General features: G+C 39.7%; 2 protein-coding genes across 2 annotated transcripts in view; both read left to right on the top strand.

Annotated features, from left to right (window-relative positions):
* Positions 1-15,250, top strand: part of LOC129718841 (facilitated trehalose transporter Tret1-like) — a 99,325-nt gene that overhangs the window by 18,956 nt on the left and 65,119 nt on the right. The window lies entirely within an intron of this gene.
* LOC129717227 (uncharacterized) lies at positions 812-2,110 on the top strand. Its single transcript, XM_055667083.1, has one exon. It carries the CDS (start codon positions 812-814, stop codon positions 2,108-2,110), a length of 1,299 nt encoding a protein of 432 aa, XP_055523058.1.

Here is a 15,250-nt window from a genome sequence, read left to right as displayed (position 1 = left end):
TTGATTGGCCTGGATAATACCAGAATGAAGACTACACTCGAGCTACGAGAAGGCAGGAAGAATGAACCGGTAGCGACGAAAACGCGGCTAGGGTGGGTATTATTCGGGAACGCCAACAAATTAGATAACCCTGTACCTTCACACATTTTTCATATATGCGCACACACGTACGATCAGCAGTTACATGAACTGGTAAAGCAATTTTTTGCTGTAGAAGGTGCCGGGGTTTCGCACGACAATGCAATAGAATCGGCAAATGACAAATGTGCCAGGGCTATACTTAAAGCCACCACAACCCGAACCTCAAGCGGAAGATTTCAAACTGGCCTTCTGTGGAAATTTGACCAAGTGGTACTCCCGAATAGTAAAATTATGGCGGAACGACGGTTATATTGCTTGGAAAAGCGATTGGCGAAATTTCCAGAGCTTTATGCTAACGTGAGGAAACAAGTTTCAGACTACCAGTCCAAAGGGTACGCGCATGTTGCCTCGGATGGGGAGCTAGCCAATGTCGGACAAAACCCTGTATGGTATCTTCCCCTTGGAGTGGTGATTAATCCGAGAAAACCGGAAAAGGTACGTGTAGTCTGGGATGCGGCTGCCATGGTACGCGGAGTTTCCCTGAATTCAGTCCTTCTGAAAGGACCCGACTTGTTAACATCGCTTCCAGCAGTTTTGAGTCGGTATCGACAAAGACAAATCGCTATAAGCGGGGACATCAGAGAGATGTTTCACCAGGTATTGATTCGACCGCCAAGCTCAACGCTTTTTGTGGAGGGATAACCCATCACTTCCCATCAAAGTTTTCGTGATGGATGTGGCCACATTTGGATCTTCATGCTCACCTTGTTCCCTCCAATATATCAAGAATCTAAATGCCAACGAACACGCCCAAACTCATCCTGTAGCGGCAGCCGCGGTGGTAGCGAACCATTACGTCGACGACTATCTCGACAGCACAGACACGGTTGATGAAGCAATACAACTAGTCTCAGATGTAAAAACTGTCCATGCTAATGGTGGATTTGAAATTAGACACTGGCTGTCCAGTTCTCCAGAAGTCCTCGAGCGAGTGGGGGGAGAGAATTCAGATAAAATGAAACCCTTCGTACTAGATAAAACCAACGCTATTGAACGGGTTTTAGGCATGGTCTGGCTGCCTCAAGAAGACGTATTTTCCTTTTCTATCGAGCTGCGAGATGGACTAGCACAACTATTACTAGGTGAGAGAATCCCTACGAAAAGAGAAGTCCTGAGCCTCGTCATGAGCGTGTTCGATCCGTTGGGGCTAGTGGCAGTTTTCCTAATCCACGTCAAAGTAATGCTGCAGGATATATGGAGGGCTGGAGCCGATTGGGACGATCGTATATCAGCGCAATTACTACCACGATGGAAACAATGGATTTTGCTGTTACAGGATCTGCGAAGCATCAAAGTGCAAAGGTGTTATTTTCCGGGATACCGCCCCAGTACGTATGATACGTTAGAACTTCACGTGTTTGTAGACGCCAGTGAGACATCATATGCTGCAGCAGCTTATTTTCGCGTGATTGATGGTGATGAAGTTCGGTGTACCCTGGTACAAGCAAAAACTAAAGTCGCACCACTAAAACCGCTGTCTATTCCACGCTTGGAATTACAAGCTGCGGTTATTGGCACTAGGTTGATGAAATCTATCGTGTCGAGCCATACGCTACAGATCAAACGTAAAGTAATGTGGAGTGACTCGAACACCGTCTTGGCTTGGTTGGCGGCAGATCCCCGAAAAAGGACGCAGTTTGTGGCCTTCCGAATCGGAGAAATTCTAGAAAATACAGAACTCGGTGAATGGAAATGGGTGCAGTCGAAATGGAATGTAGCGGATGAGGCCACCAAATGGGGCAAAGGACCTTGTCTGAACATTGATAGTCGGTGGTTTAAGGGCCCAGAATTCCTGTACAAAGGTGAAGAATGCTGGCCCAGAAATAAAATGAACGTTCCAGACACTACTGAGCTACGACCAATTTACGTTCATCCGCATGTTGTTGCGAAACCAGTTGTGGAATTTTCATGTTTTCAAAGTGGGAGCGGTTATTGCGCGCTGTTTTATTCAACGATGCCGATACCCTAGTGATTCACCAAACACAGTATCACTGCTAATAAACCGGGAAGAACTTGTTGGCGCAGAAAATGCTATTTGGAGGCTAGTTCAAGCAGAAAGTTTCTCCGATGAATGGATAACCCTCCAAACAAATCTAAACCTTCCTGTTAATCAGCAGACACAAATATGGAAAGGAAGTAAACTATATAAACTTTCTCCTTTGTTTGGCACGGACGGTGTTATAAGGATGAAACGACGCCTGGGAGAAGCACCTTGGATTTCAATTGACGTAAAATTCCCCGTCATACTACCTAAAGAGCATTACGTTACAGACTTATTAATCGATTGGTTTCACAGAAAATTTGTTCATGCTAATAGTGAAACGCTTGTAAACGAAATCAGACAGACATATCACATACCAGCACTGAGAGTGCGAGTGCGAAATGTTGGCAGGCGCTGCGCATGGTGCAAAGTATATCGAGCAGCACCGGAAATTCCGAGAATGGGCTCACTCCCAGCGCCTCGGATAACTCCCTACGTTAGACCATTTACATTTGTGGGGTTAGACTATTTCGGTCCCATTATTGTGCGACTTGGTCGCAATGATGTAAAACGGTGGGTGGCATTGTTTACGTGCCTCACTGTGAGAGCCCTTCATTTAGAGATTGTTAGTAGCCTCTCAACTGAGTCCTGTAAAATGGCAATTAGAAGGTTCATCGGGCGTAGAGGTGCACCGCAAGAGATCTACTCGGACCAAGGAACCAATTTTCAAGGATGCAGCCGCGAACTGTCCATAGAGTTAAATGCGATGAATGAACAACTGGCGCAAACATTCACAAATACTACCACTCAGTGGAAGTTCAACCCCCCCTACGCTCCTCACATGGGTGGCGCTTGGGAAAGGCTCGTCCGATCGGTGAAAGCAGCCCTTAGTACTCTTTTGATGCACAAAAAACCTAATGACGAAACCTTATCAACTGTACTTATAGAAGCCGAGTCCATCGTTAACTCACGCCCTTTGACTTACGTACCATTAGATGATGCTGAGCAAGAAGCGATTACACCAAATCACTTTCTGCTACTATGTACGAAAGGAGTGAATCAACCAACCACGTTGCCGACCGATGTGCGCTTCGCGTTGCGTTCAAACTGGAAATTGGCCCAAGTGATGCTGGACAATTTTTGGAGGCGCTGGATTCGGGAATATCTACCTATTATCGCAAGGCAAACGAAATGGTTTAATGCAAGAAAATCACTGCAGGTCGGTGATCTCGTCATCCTAGTCGATGAGGGTGTACGCAACAGTTGGACTAGAGGCAAAATCTTGGAAGTATATCCTGGAAAAGACGGCCATGTCCGTCGAGCCAAAGTGCAAATGAAATCGGGAGTTTTTGAAAGACCAGCTACCAAGCTAGCGTTAGTAGACATACGTGAAATGAATGGTACAGCAGAAGAAACTTCGAGCCAAACGGGTGGGGCATGTTGGCGTAAACAAAATCCCCGTCTTTATTCCCTTAGGTTATTCGTCGGACATAGAAAAAAAGCCTATTGTCGGACATAAACTAAACTGGCAACCCGATCTAAACTCAAAAGTGACAGGCATAGATCAGTTGCAACTAATGATTAGTGAGCTAGAGACGTTTTTTATTTCCATCCATTCCCCCAATTGCAAATTACTTATCTGCCACACTAGGCAAAGAAGAACATTGTTGCGGAACATACATCTATACACGTTGAAGACATTATTTGTAAGTACATTTATGTTAAAGTACACCTAAAATTAAGCAATTAAAAATTACAGCTTGAAGCTTACTCCGATAAAACAAGGAGTTCGACTCTGAGAGGTCCGAAACAATTTCCGTTCCAGCAACAACCGCCTATATGAACTGAATACTGTCGTAGCTCAAATCGAAAGCATATTCAATTCGCGTCCGTTTACTCCACTGACAAACGATCCTCGGGATTCAACCGCATTAACGCCAGGACATTTTTTCAGGAGAGCCAATGTTTTGCATTCCAGAACCAGACCTAACAGCTTTAAACTTTAACAGCTTATGTCGTTTCCTGAAAATGAGGCGCAGCATGCAAATTTTATGGAAACGATGGTCGCGCGACTATATCAGCACCCTACATCAGCGACCCAAATGGCGGGACGAATCCAGCGTTCGGCCCTAGTTTAACTCAAACAAGACAATTTGCCACCTCTTCAGTGGAACCTAGGCAGAATTGTTGGCATAATACCAGGGCAAGATGGACTAATTCGCGTAGTCACAGTGCGCACGAGCAAAGGACTATTCACTCGGGCCGTCACCGAAGTATGTGTACTACCAATCGACACAACAGACACGAGAGACGATCCAGGAGATGCAGCGGAGAAGCAGGAGACACAAGCAACGCTGAGGCACAACGTGAAACCTTAAATTCAAAACGTTAGAATTTAGCTAAGATTCTGCAAATTTCTTTATATTCGATTTCCATTTCTTTTTTCTGAAACAATAGTTTCAATTGGGGGCTTGTGACCATTTTATATACAGTCTTGGTTTCGTGCACATCATTCAATTGTAGCAGTAGTACTTAGGGGTAAGCGGGGTAAGACCGCCCCCTTAAGCATTTTTGCTTATAGAAAAAAAAGTTGCGGCTGCAATTTCATTTTTTCTTCGCTAAGAGGTTCTTCTATTCAATATCCGCATTTAAATGAGCATGAGCATGAGCATGAGAATGATTGACCGCCCGCGGTTGCTACTCCGTTATTGCCAGATCAGCTGTAATTACACAGAGAACCAATGGATGATGCTTGGGATTAACATTCATCCTCAATGTGTAAAAACTGGGGACCTTGATCTTTATATTAGGCAATACCAGCGCCGGCCGCATCCGAATGCAGGTCAAAGAAGGAGTGTGTATGGGAATATGTTGACGTGATACTCGCTTTATTGGAAGCCGAGAACACCTCTGCACTTCCGCGAGAAATCACTGGGATGTTGGAGGAAAGGGTAAGGTTTGCAGCAGGTTTCGTTTTGGTAAACGATGCGCTGAGTTCTAATACCGGGTTCATAATAACAAATATCGTGGTACGAGTTCATTATATCTTCTACGGAAATCATAACGCGATCCGGTTGATGATGTAACACCGCAAAAATAAAGCGCACGCGAGGATACCGGACCTATAATCTAATCAAGACAAACTCCAATATTCGAAAATATGTTCATGAAGTCATTATGCACTTACCGAAACGTATCTCTCATTGATTTATCTCAGCTGACTACACAATGTTACGAAGCAACCAGATATGCATTAACCAAAAACAAGAAAAAAGTAAATATATAGACATATGCAAGCGGTCAGCAAGCGAGCTTCAAAAACGGCCTATTTGCTTGGCCATCGCCGTTCAAATCGAACGAAAAAAAAAGAAAAAGAAAAAAAGATGTGTGCGTTGACAGACGAGTCACGTATAATCCTGATATTAATTGCAAATAATTGCGATATTTGGTGGCGATTAATTACAATGTTTTGTCGCGTTTAATTATTTACGATATTTATCGAACGAACGGAACCTACTCTGAATCACTGCGTGCTGGAATAGAACCTACGGGTGGACAGTAGAGATAGTCGGGTACGGGTATTTTTACCCGAAACCCGTACCCGACGGGTTCGGGTCGGGTTTCGGGTAGCGTAAAAAAATATTTTACGGGTTCGGGTCGGGTACGGGTAATTTAAAAACCAAGGCTTCGGGTTCGGGTCGGGTACGGGTTTGAAAAATTCTCAATTGGTCGGGTACGGGTCGGGTACGGGTAATTTGATTTTCGTGCATTATGAGAAATTAATTTTTAACATTTCAAACCTAGGTGTTTTCTTAGTGTCGATAATCGGAAAGATCGAACATGAAATTGCCCATTCTCACTCAACGAGAGATCGGCCAATACCTATTCTGACAGTTGTCGGCAGTGTTTGCACCAAGGGAATGACATCATGCTATCTCTTTCTAATGTGAAAGTCAATAGTTCTTCCTGCAACCATTTTGAGTTAAACGGAATTTTGCCAGGCTTTTTTCATATTTGTGAGGAAAACCGCGGAGCATTGCACAGTAAGGCAACTAAATACAAGGGCTGGTTAAGTAAAAAAAGTGTGGATAAATGCAACAAAAATATGGTATTTACTTAATTTTGGGGTGCTGAACACCAATCTCCATTCCATTTTTTATTTGGGGCCGTCCATAAAGCAGGTGACCTAATTATTATTGATTTTGGCACTTTTCCCCTTAGTCACAGGGCGTTCTCCTCACAGAAACAAATTACGTAGCTTTTGCACAACACCTCAAATCCACCAAATTTTGCGAAAAAAAAATTATTTTTTTAAATTAAAACAAAATAGGTAATACATACAAACTAACTACGAATCAACTTTTTCTTTGACACCAAAAAAATTCAAGCTATCATTGAAGCTGTTTCAAAGTAATGAATTTTTTTTAAACACATGTCAAAAAACGTCAGTATGCCAAACTTCGAAAAGTTATAAAAAAACAGATCTCATGATATTGCACCCACATTTTGGATTTAGGCACTTGAATATTATAGCAATAAAGGAAAAATATTATGAAACAGCTGAAGTAGGGGAGGATTGTACAAAACGCACCAGTTAAGCATTTACGCGATTTACAGCGCTTCAAATCATTTCAAAGCGACATTGAGCATGTAGTATGGTTGTAGGATCTATTAATTGTATGGTATATGACGAAGTTTATAATGAAATACTCGATTTCAATGTCTTTTTTGGTAAAAATTACCATTGCCGCCAAACAAGCCCGTGACCAAAACGCACCACAACAAAGATCAGTATGCTCCAAAGCAGTATGCTAATATGCCACTAGCAAGATGTCTCGAAAGTAAAATCAAAAATAATGGAACACGCTCTAAGTTGTCAAGCAATCTCCTGCAAGCTCTTCGTAGTGCATTGTGCCCCAATTTTAATGTTGATTGTTTTTAGGTAAAAGTTGACGAACGTTGGTGAAATAATTTGAACTACTCATAGCATTATTAACTCCAAAAGTGTAAAGACTAGGGGAACCATAGTTTTTTGTATAACTTACAAGTCAGTTAATCATAAAAGCTTAAATAAAATTCATAAATAATTACATGTTGGACAGAGCCACAGCCAATTGCACAGTTTTTTGAGTATTTTAGCCATTATGGCACACTTTTTTATATGAGAACTGTAGAGAAGCTGGGTTTTTATGAGAAAAGCGCAGAATTTCGTCATATAAAGCCATATGTATAAGTATTTTGGGGAATTAATAGGATGGGCCATCTTACCCAACTGGTGCGTCTTGTACGGTTCTCCCCTATATGAGATTTGACAGCGATAGCATAGTCTTTGTTTGCACTGTGACCAGGGATGTACAGAAATATCTGTGTTATACCGATTTTTAGATTGAATCGATGACACCGAATCTGTACTAAAAAATTACAGGTTTTTGGCAAATGCAAATGAATTATTAAATTTTTCTCAAGTTATAAACAATATAAACTTTGACTTTATTATAATATTTAGATTTCAGGTTGCTGCGATGTTCACATAAAACTCGTCGCTTTTTTAACTTTACCAGACATGCACTTTTCATAGTGGACCTCTTCCTTATAGTGGACAATCCGCCTGGAACTCTGGGTTCATTAACATGCGTTCACATTCACACTCGGTTTTTGTCTAACTCCGGCCATCATCTCGAGAAACCACATATGACAATTAGTGCATATAACGTGCGAGGTACCCAGGTATTTTGAAAAAAAAAAATCCAGGACGGGTCGGGTACGGGTCGGGTTCAAGCAATTTCGGCGTTGTTTTCTTTCGGGTACGGGTCGGGTACGGGTAGTTGGAATAGATATTTTTCGGGTTCGAGTCGGGTACGGGTATTTTAAACAAACCAGACTACGGGTTCGGGTCGGGTACGAGTTTGAAAATTTTCGATTAGTCGGGCACGGGTCGGGTACGGGTAACGAATTTCCCATACCCGACCATCTCTAGTGGACAGTCTGCGAATAAATGGTTTGGTACACCTCGGAAGTCACAACACACCGAAAATCTATATTTGAGCAAAGCTCACCTGGGCCGAAAACACGTTTACCCCGGAAAGTTATGCGCGACCGCTCTATTCCCTCTTACCGAAGCGACGCGCGGAGACACGGTATTTCGCGTTGATTACCACTTACTTCTTGAATAATAAAGCGAAGATACCTACTGAGTATGAAAAACTGGCAAAGTTTCATGCATTCATAGCTAGAAAATTTTTAAAAATGCAAATATGCATATCTAACAAGACCGAGTACTAATTAGATTTAACAAAATGCCAAAACAATCGCAATCAAAATTTATTTGCCATGCTGACCGACAAGATTTCTACTTAATTAAATTTAAAATTGTCTATGTGTTTCAGTATTTACTCAAAAGCTAGAAAAATCATAAAACAAGGGCATAAAACTGCTCAAAATGTTCGCAACAGCGTCTCCGTTCACCTGAGGAAATAATATCAACAATGAAGACTGACGCGCAACTGTTTCGACGCAGTTAGCGCCGCATCGGCCCAATCGGTAGATTAAAAAAATTCAAAACCGGCTTCGACGAAGCCGCGGTCACAAGCAGGGATGCCACAAACACAGACCAATCTGTGCAAAACAAAATTCCCACACAAGTATATGTACATACAGAACTGCAAACGCGCCCTTCAAAATACAGGCCGATGTTAGGCCGACGCCACACTGCAAAGGACGCGGCGCGAAATACGCGAGGAGAAAAAACAACAATGAAAACTGACGCGCGTTAAAACACATCCCGAACTATTTCGACGCAGTCACCCGAACAGCATCGGCCCCAGTACGCACTGTACCTACTGTAAACGATTGAGTGAGAAAATTCCAAAACCGGCATCTAAGAAACCGCGATAACAATCAGAGATGCCACATATGTAAATTTAAATTTATCTGTGAACTATAAATTTCTCATCCATACAGTTTACAGTTTACAGATTTGTAAAGCCATAAAGATTCCTACGATTTTCTACGAAATTTACAAATTTTTATACAGACTTTTATACTGGAAATCTGTAAAACATTTTCGATGTTCAGTATACAGAAATGTAGCATCCCCACAAAAGGAATTGTGAAAAGCAGAAAAAAAACATTGGTTCCCTTTTGCCATGCAAATCAAACTAAAAAAAAAACACAGGCAAAACGTCACCAACACTAATACTTATCCTTTAATTCTCGCGTCCTCTCTGAACCTTCATGCTGGTGCGAGAACGTGCCGCACGCAAGAGCAACCTTGCACTTACTCACACACACTTATGGCAAGGCAAGGGCTAGCGGGAAACGTGCTCCGCCACCGAAAAAGAAATGCAGCTCTCACAAATTAGCCACAAAATTGCACGAATCTTTCACAGATTTCAACATTGACGTCACTCTCACCGATAATACGAAACCGCCACATTTCGTATTACCTTTTACTCCACCCTTTGCACTTCAAATATAACGATTGCGCGACGGGAAGGCTAAATAAAATACGTCGACATTATTGCACTATCCTCAACCGTACACGACAACCCTCGGAACACTTCATCGCGATTCAAATCAAACACTTGGAATTCACACCGAAACAACAGCGGCCTTCATTCAATAAACGTAGATACATCCCTTTTCCGGATAGAAAATAAATCTTATAAAAACTTGAAAAAACGATAAAAAATTCCGACGAGAAACATTTTCACGTCCGTTCTTGATCACAGCTTGCTTCGATCTCTCCTATTCAATATCCGCATTTAAAAAATAAAAACTGAAATATTTTTGTTTATTTTCCAGCCTTTTTTTCAGTTTTAAAAATTCATTGAAAATGGGCAGATCTTTTTCATGCGGGGTAAACCCGCCCACCAGCGGGGTAAGATCGCCCACTATTTTTTGAGGATAACAAATATTTTTAGGGCCAAAGCGGTTGATTTTCTCGGTGTAATGTCTTCGACAAAGTTGTAGATGGTATTTTTTTCTATTTTAATAAAATATACACAGTGAAAAATCTGAAAAAAATATTTTTTTTTCTAAGTTTTAACTTTTTTTGTTTTTATGATTATCCAAGTTCAAATCAATGTTTAGGTAACTTTTTGTGGTTTTCAAAATAAATAGATTTTCCAGAATTGGGGTTTTTCAAAATATTCAATTTATAATAAACCTGTCTTTAAGCTAAAAATAGAAACTCAGTAAGCGTCTCAGGTTGCATCTATGTATGGACGTGTCGCTGCATGATTGAGCTTTTGCATTTATGAGTATCTATGCTCCATTACGATCCAGATTTTTTTTGTAAGATTAGGACCTCTGCGACCATTGTTCTGATTTCTTGTGGCTTACGATCCAGATACAACACTGGATAACAGTGTTTGAAAAACTCCAATGAATGAATCTAGTGATATGATTACGAAGAACATAATTTTAAAACTCATGTAATAACAAAAAACATGCAGATTATTATTTTAACTTTCTTTCGCATCGCAAAGCTTAGTTTCAAATTAGTGAATAAGTTTAAAATTCGTAGAAAAACACTATTGGAAACTGTTGAGAAGAGTATATGAATGAAGTAAAAAAAGAAATCACGATCAGACCAGAATTTACTTTTCACGAATCCGAATGAATCGAAGGTAAATACTTCTTTATTCTGCTCGATGCTCTTTAAACAGTTCGTCCAAATTATTTATTATTATAATTATTTTATTAACTTTAGCTCCTGATGGAGAAACGAAAAATGTGGCATATGAACAAGTTTGTAACTGAAATAGAAATAAATATTCGAAATGAGAGGTTGGTAAAAAATATATAAAAATATAGAAAATGATAGAAAAAGCAGAAACTTTTACACGAGTAAGGCCGGATACATTCAGCTAGATGCTAATAAAAGCCCGCTGCGATACAGGCGACGAAGCTTTGACCATGCTACAGGCTACAGCTATTTAAATTTCACTTTTTCAAGGAGCAGTAATTTTTAGGATGAAAATTTTCATTGGTTGATTATTTCATCCTGTGAACACTTTGTATCAACAAAAATAAATTCCTAATCCAAATTTTATCTATTCATTTATATTTATTTATTATTTTTAAATAGCACCAAATGAATAATGACTTGCGTATTTTCGCTGACATGATTGTGATTACTGCCTCAAACTATGATTTTCATAATTTGTAGTTAAACTGGTAGGTTTAAAACCCACGCGTTGCCTCTGTGAGTATGAATGTGTAAAGAGATTAGCTGTTATACTTAAACAATGAATGTGTTGCTTTATTGATATGAAGTTTTTTGACATATTATCGGTACACACAAACACATCGTCTGAATCCGAGCAGATTGTTAGAAAATAACAAAAATTGATACATAGGCAAGGGTTAATTAATATTTAATGTTGCTTCTGTCTAAATGTATTTATTATACAGGATGTTAGGGAGCTCACATGAAATCCTTTAAGGGGCAATAGAGGACCATATTTGATAAGAAAAAAAATCCCTCTACACATATGGCCAACATTCAACTACTGCAGAGTTATTCACTATTTTCAGTTTTCGGTTATGTTTGCCTTTAACGAGCAGAAAATTGTGAATTTTTGAGACACTATTGATTACGAAATTTTTTTCAGCTCTCCAAAAGAACCAACATAACTGAGCTAGCTATCATACTTCTTGTGATAGACCTCGTTGAGATGAACATAACCAAAAACTAGAAAAAGAGAATAACTCTTCAGTAGTTAAATTTTGACCATATGCGCAGAAGCATTTTTTTCATTAAAGGATTTAAAGGATTTGATTGAAAGTGAGCTACCTTACACCCTGTATACATCAACATGTGATTTGTAACGCTTACCTAAGTGAGTAGCATTCATTAGCCTAACAATGATTTATGAATATTGTGACAAGTTTTTTTTTCAATTTAAAGAAAAATACCGAAAATACCGGTTTTTTCGCCTCTCCAATACCGGTATTTCGGTACTGAAAAAAATATCGGTTTTACCGGTTTTAACGGTTTTGGTTTTACCGGTAAACCACCTTAAGTAATACTAATAATTATAAATTTTTTATTCATATTTTCAATTTTTTAATGTTTTTTTTGAGGAAAAAAATTACCAACATACATCAAACAAACCGCCCAAAAAAATTCTTTGCAAAATTTGAGCTGTTAATATTTCTATTACTCCATGATATAACAACCATCAAATTTTAGCTTACCTTTTGCAGATTTTGCAGGCAAAAACATGATTTTTTTTAAATAAATTAAAAAAAAAAATTTAATTCTATTTTAATATCTTTTCTTTAAATTTTTTTAAAAGTGTATACTTTTTTCGGAAGTAAAAAAACTGCTATTTTCAACTCTGCTGGAGACGTCATATCGATCAAACAAACCGTCCTGGCTCTAAAATTATTTTTGTTCATTAATACCATTTTGACACAGGTTTACTTTTTTCAAAAATTAGTCGCGTTAAAAAAATATTACTAGAAAAGCTTCAACCAAATCGAAAGTGGTCGATTAACATCGATGTCTTATGTGGCTTGAAATCGCTTTACTGATCCTGCATATATTCCCTTTGTAGTGTCGAGGCATTTAGGTTTTGAAGTAGAATAACAAGCAGTTGTACACGTGGCGGTTTTACCCCATGTATAGTGGGCCACGTTACCCCCAGTGGAACATTTTCATATTCCATCGAAAAAGTAGTCAAAATAACAAGATCACTCACGGCTTCCGACATTTCCGAAAGAAGACAGATTCCGGCAAGCGGTTAAACGTATATTCACGAATAAAACAATAAATTTTTAGACAGAAAAACCTTAAGTCCCGTTGCCGCAAAACAATAGCGCATTGACTGGTTGCCAGCTGAAAGGTTGTTTTTGATTATTTCTGTGACTGTTCGCGCACTATCAAAAAAGAAAGGGGTGCGAAATGTTATGTAATTATACTGTAATAGACATGTTAAAGAAATTTTTCAATTATTATATAACTCGGAGGTAAAACTACGGGGGGGCGGTCTTACCCCGCTGGGCGGTCTTACCCTGTTTACCCCTAATTCTTGTAATCCACTGAACTCTAAATTTTTACACCCTCTTCCGAATTCTTAGTTCTAATAAAAAGGAGAGGTGCTAACAGAACTCTAGCTATAAGTCACTTCAAATGGCATCGTTGAATAGAATCCTAATCTGAATCTTTTCGCGTTTAATTCAATCGTCCGAAACTTCGTGGTTGCCTCGCAATTCTTTCGTGTCGATCTTTCGTTTCGTTGAGCCACATTTATTGCAAGTGGCCGGTCAGAGTTAAGAAAAATATGAGAGGGCTTAAGCATGAGCCCTGGAGAAGACGCGTGTAACTAATTCGGGAAGCTGTCGCATCACCATGCGAGAAATACATATGCTTTTCTGACAACAAATTGAGCAAAAAGCAAAAAGTCCCTGCAAATAAAGTTTCTCGGTTAAAACTTCTACAGAGACAGAGTCAAGAGCCCCTTCGATGTCCAAGAATGCAGAAGCCTTTTGCTCTTTTCGGGTAAAGGCAATTTCAGTAGAAAGCAATGCTAGGCAGTCGTTCGTTCCGTTGCCCCGGCGAAAGCCAAATTGAGTATCCGAGAGTAAACCATTTGTTTCGACCCATTTGTCTAACCGTAAGAGGATCATTTTCTCCATTAGTTTCCGAAGGCAAGAGAGCATAGCAATCGGCCGATAGGAATTGTGGTCAGAGGTAGGTTCTCCTGGGTTTCGATAGCAATGACTTTTACCTCCCTCCAGTCGTGCGGAACGATGTTGACTCAAGAAACTTGTTCGACAAGCGTCTTTTTGCAGAATCATGTAGATTCTTCAACAAGTTGAATTTAATTCTATCAAACCCTGGAGCTTTATTGTTGATGTTGCACGAGAGGAGTGCCAATGAAAATTCCAACATCGAAAATGGAGGCTCTTCCGTAGCTACTAAAAACGCGTCGCGAAAGGTTCTCTGTTCCGGAACAGAGTGCGGACAAACCTTTTTGGCGAAATCGAGTATCCAGCGATCTGAATACTCCTCGCTCTCATTCGAAACGTTACGATTCCTCATGCGCCTGCCGGTATCCCAAAGAGTGCTCATCGCTGTATCCCTCGACAACGCGTTTACAAACCTCCGCCAGTATCCGCGCTTTTTCGCTTTTATTGAGCTCTTCATCTGCCTGTCTAGTACCTCGTACTTTCGAAGTAGATTAACAGAGCCGTACTTTCGGTAGTCCTTATATGCCGAGGACTCTCTGTCCCACCACTTGGTAGGAGGACGCCGTCTGATCGTTACCCCAGGTTTCTATTTCGTCTGAGCTTGAGTCGCGGCGTCGATGATCAAGCCAGAAAGGAACGCGTATACGCGAGGAAGTTCCTCGTGAGACTCGATGGATTCCGCAATAATCGTCTCATGATATTTCCAATCAATATAATGTGTATGGTCGTATGAAATATTGATTGGATCCGGGGGAGTTGAACCAGTAGCAATTGAGATAACGATTGGGAATCATTGATTACTTTCCACTGGCAATCCAACGCTAGTGATGTCGAGCAAAGGGACCCGAGCAGGAGAAAATATCATTATAATAACACAACCAGATATTGGAAATACACCTCATTTTGATCTCAATATGATTTACATTGTTGGTAAAATAACAAAAAAAATAATACCAAAATATTGTTCCTCCAAGACTATATAAATAACAAAGCTTAATATTCCAAAAACAAACCAATAATTTACATTAAAAGTCACGAAAATGACCGTTGCAAATATTTTCAACTTATTTAACACTGAATGCATAACTGAATATATTATAAATAATCGATAACGAACAATTTTCACTTAAAAACTTACTTTTAATGAGATATTTTAAAATCAACTCAAATATCTTATCGGAAGCTTAGCGAGATATGATATCAAAATTTTATGATATTTTCATATGCATGTTTGAAACGTGAATATCTTTCGAATAACACGATAAGTCCTCATAGCTGAATATGAGCCGTTGCGGAACAGAGTGGTCTATGTGTTATCGAGCAAATTTGTCAGGAGAAGCAATTTTCGAAACATCTCTGAATAAAATTCTGTTCAACGGATTCTTTCAAACAAAATGTTCTAATATAAAGGTTATGAAGTGGCTTAAT

This window comes from Wyeomyia smithii, chromosome 1, assembly GCF_029784165.1.
Source record: "Wyeomyia smithii strain HCP4-BCI-WySm-NY-G18 chromosome 1, ASM2978416v1, whole genome shotgun sequence".
In the NCBI taxonomy this organism is placed as follows: Eukaryota; Metazoa; Arthropoda; class Insecta; order Diptera; family Culicidae; genus Wyeomyia; species Wyeomyia smithii.
The sequence above is the reverse complement of the archived record's forward strand: the minus strand, read 5'-3'. Positions and strand labels throughout refer to the sequence as shown.

Bases quoted from the DNA above. Each gene is read 5' to 3' on its own strand.
- LOC129717227 (XM_055667083.1), top strand. From the start codon at position 812: ATGGATGTGGCCACATTTGGATCTTCATGCTCACCTTGTTCCCTCCAA.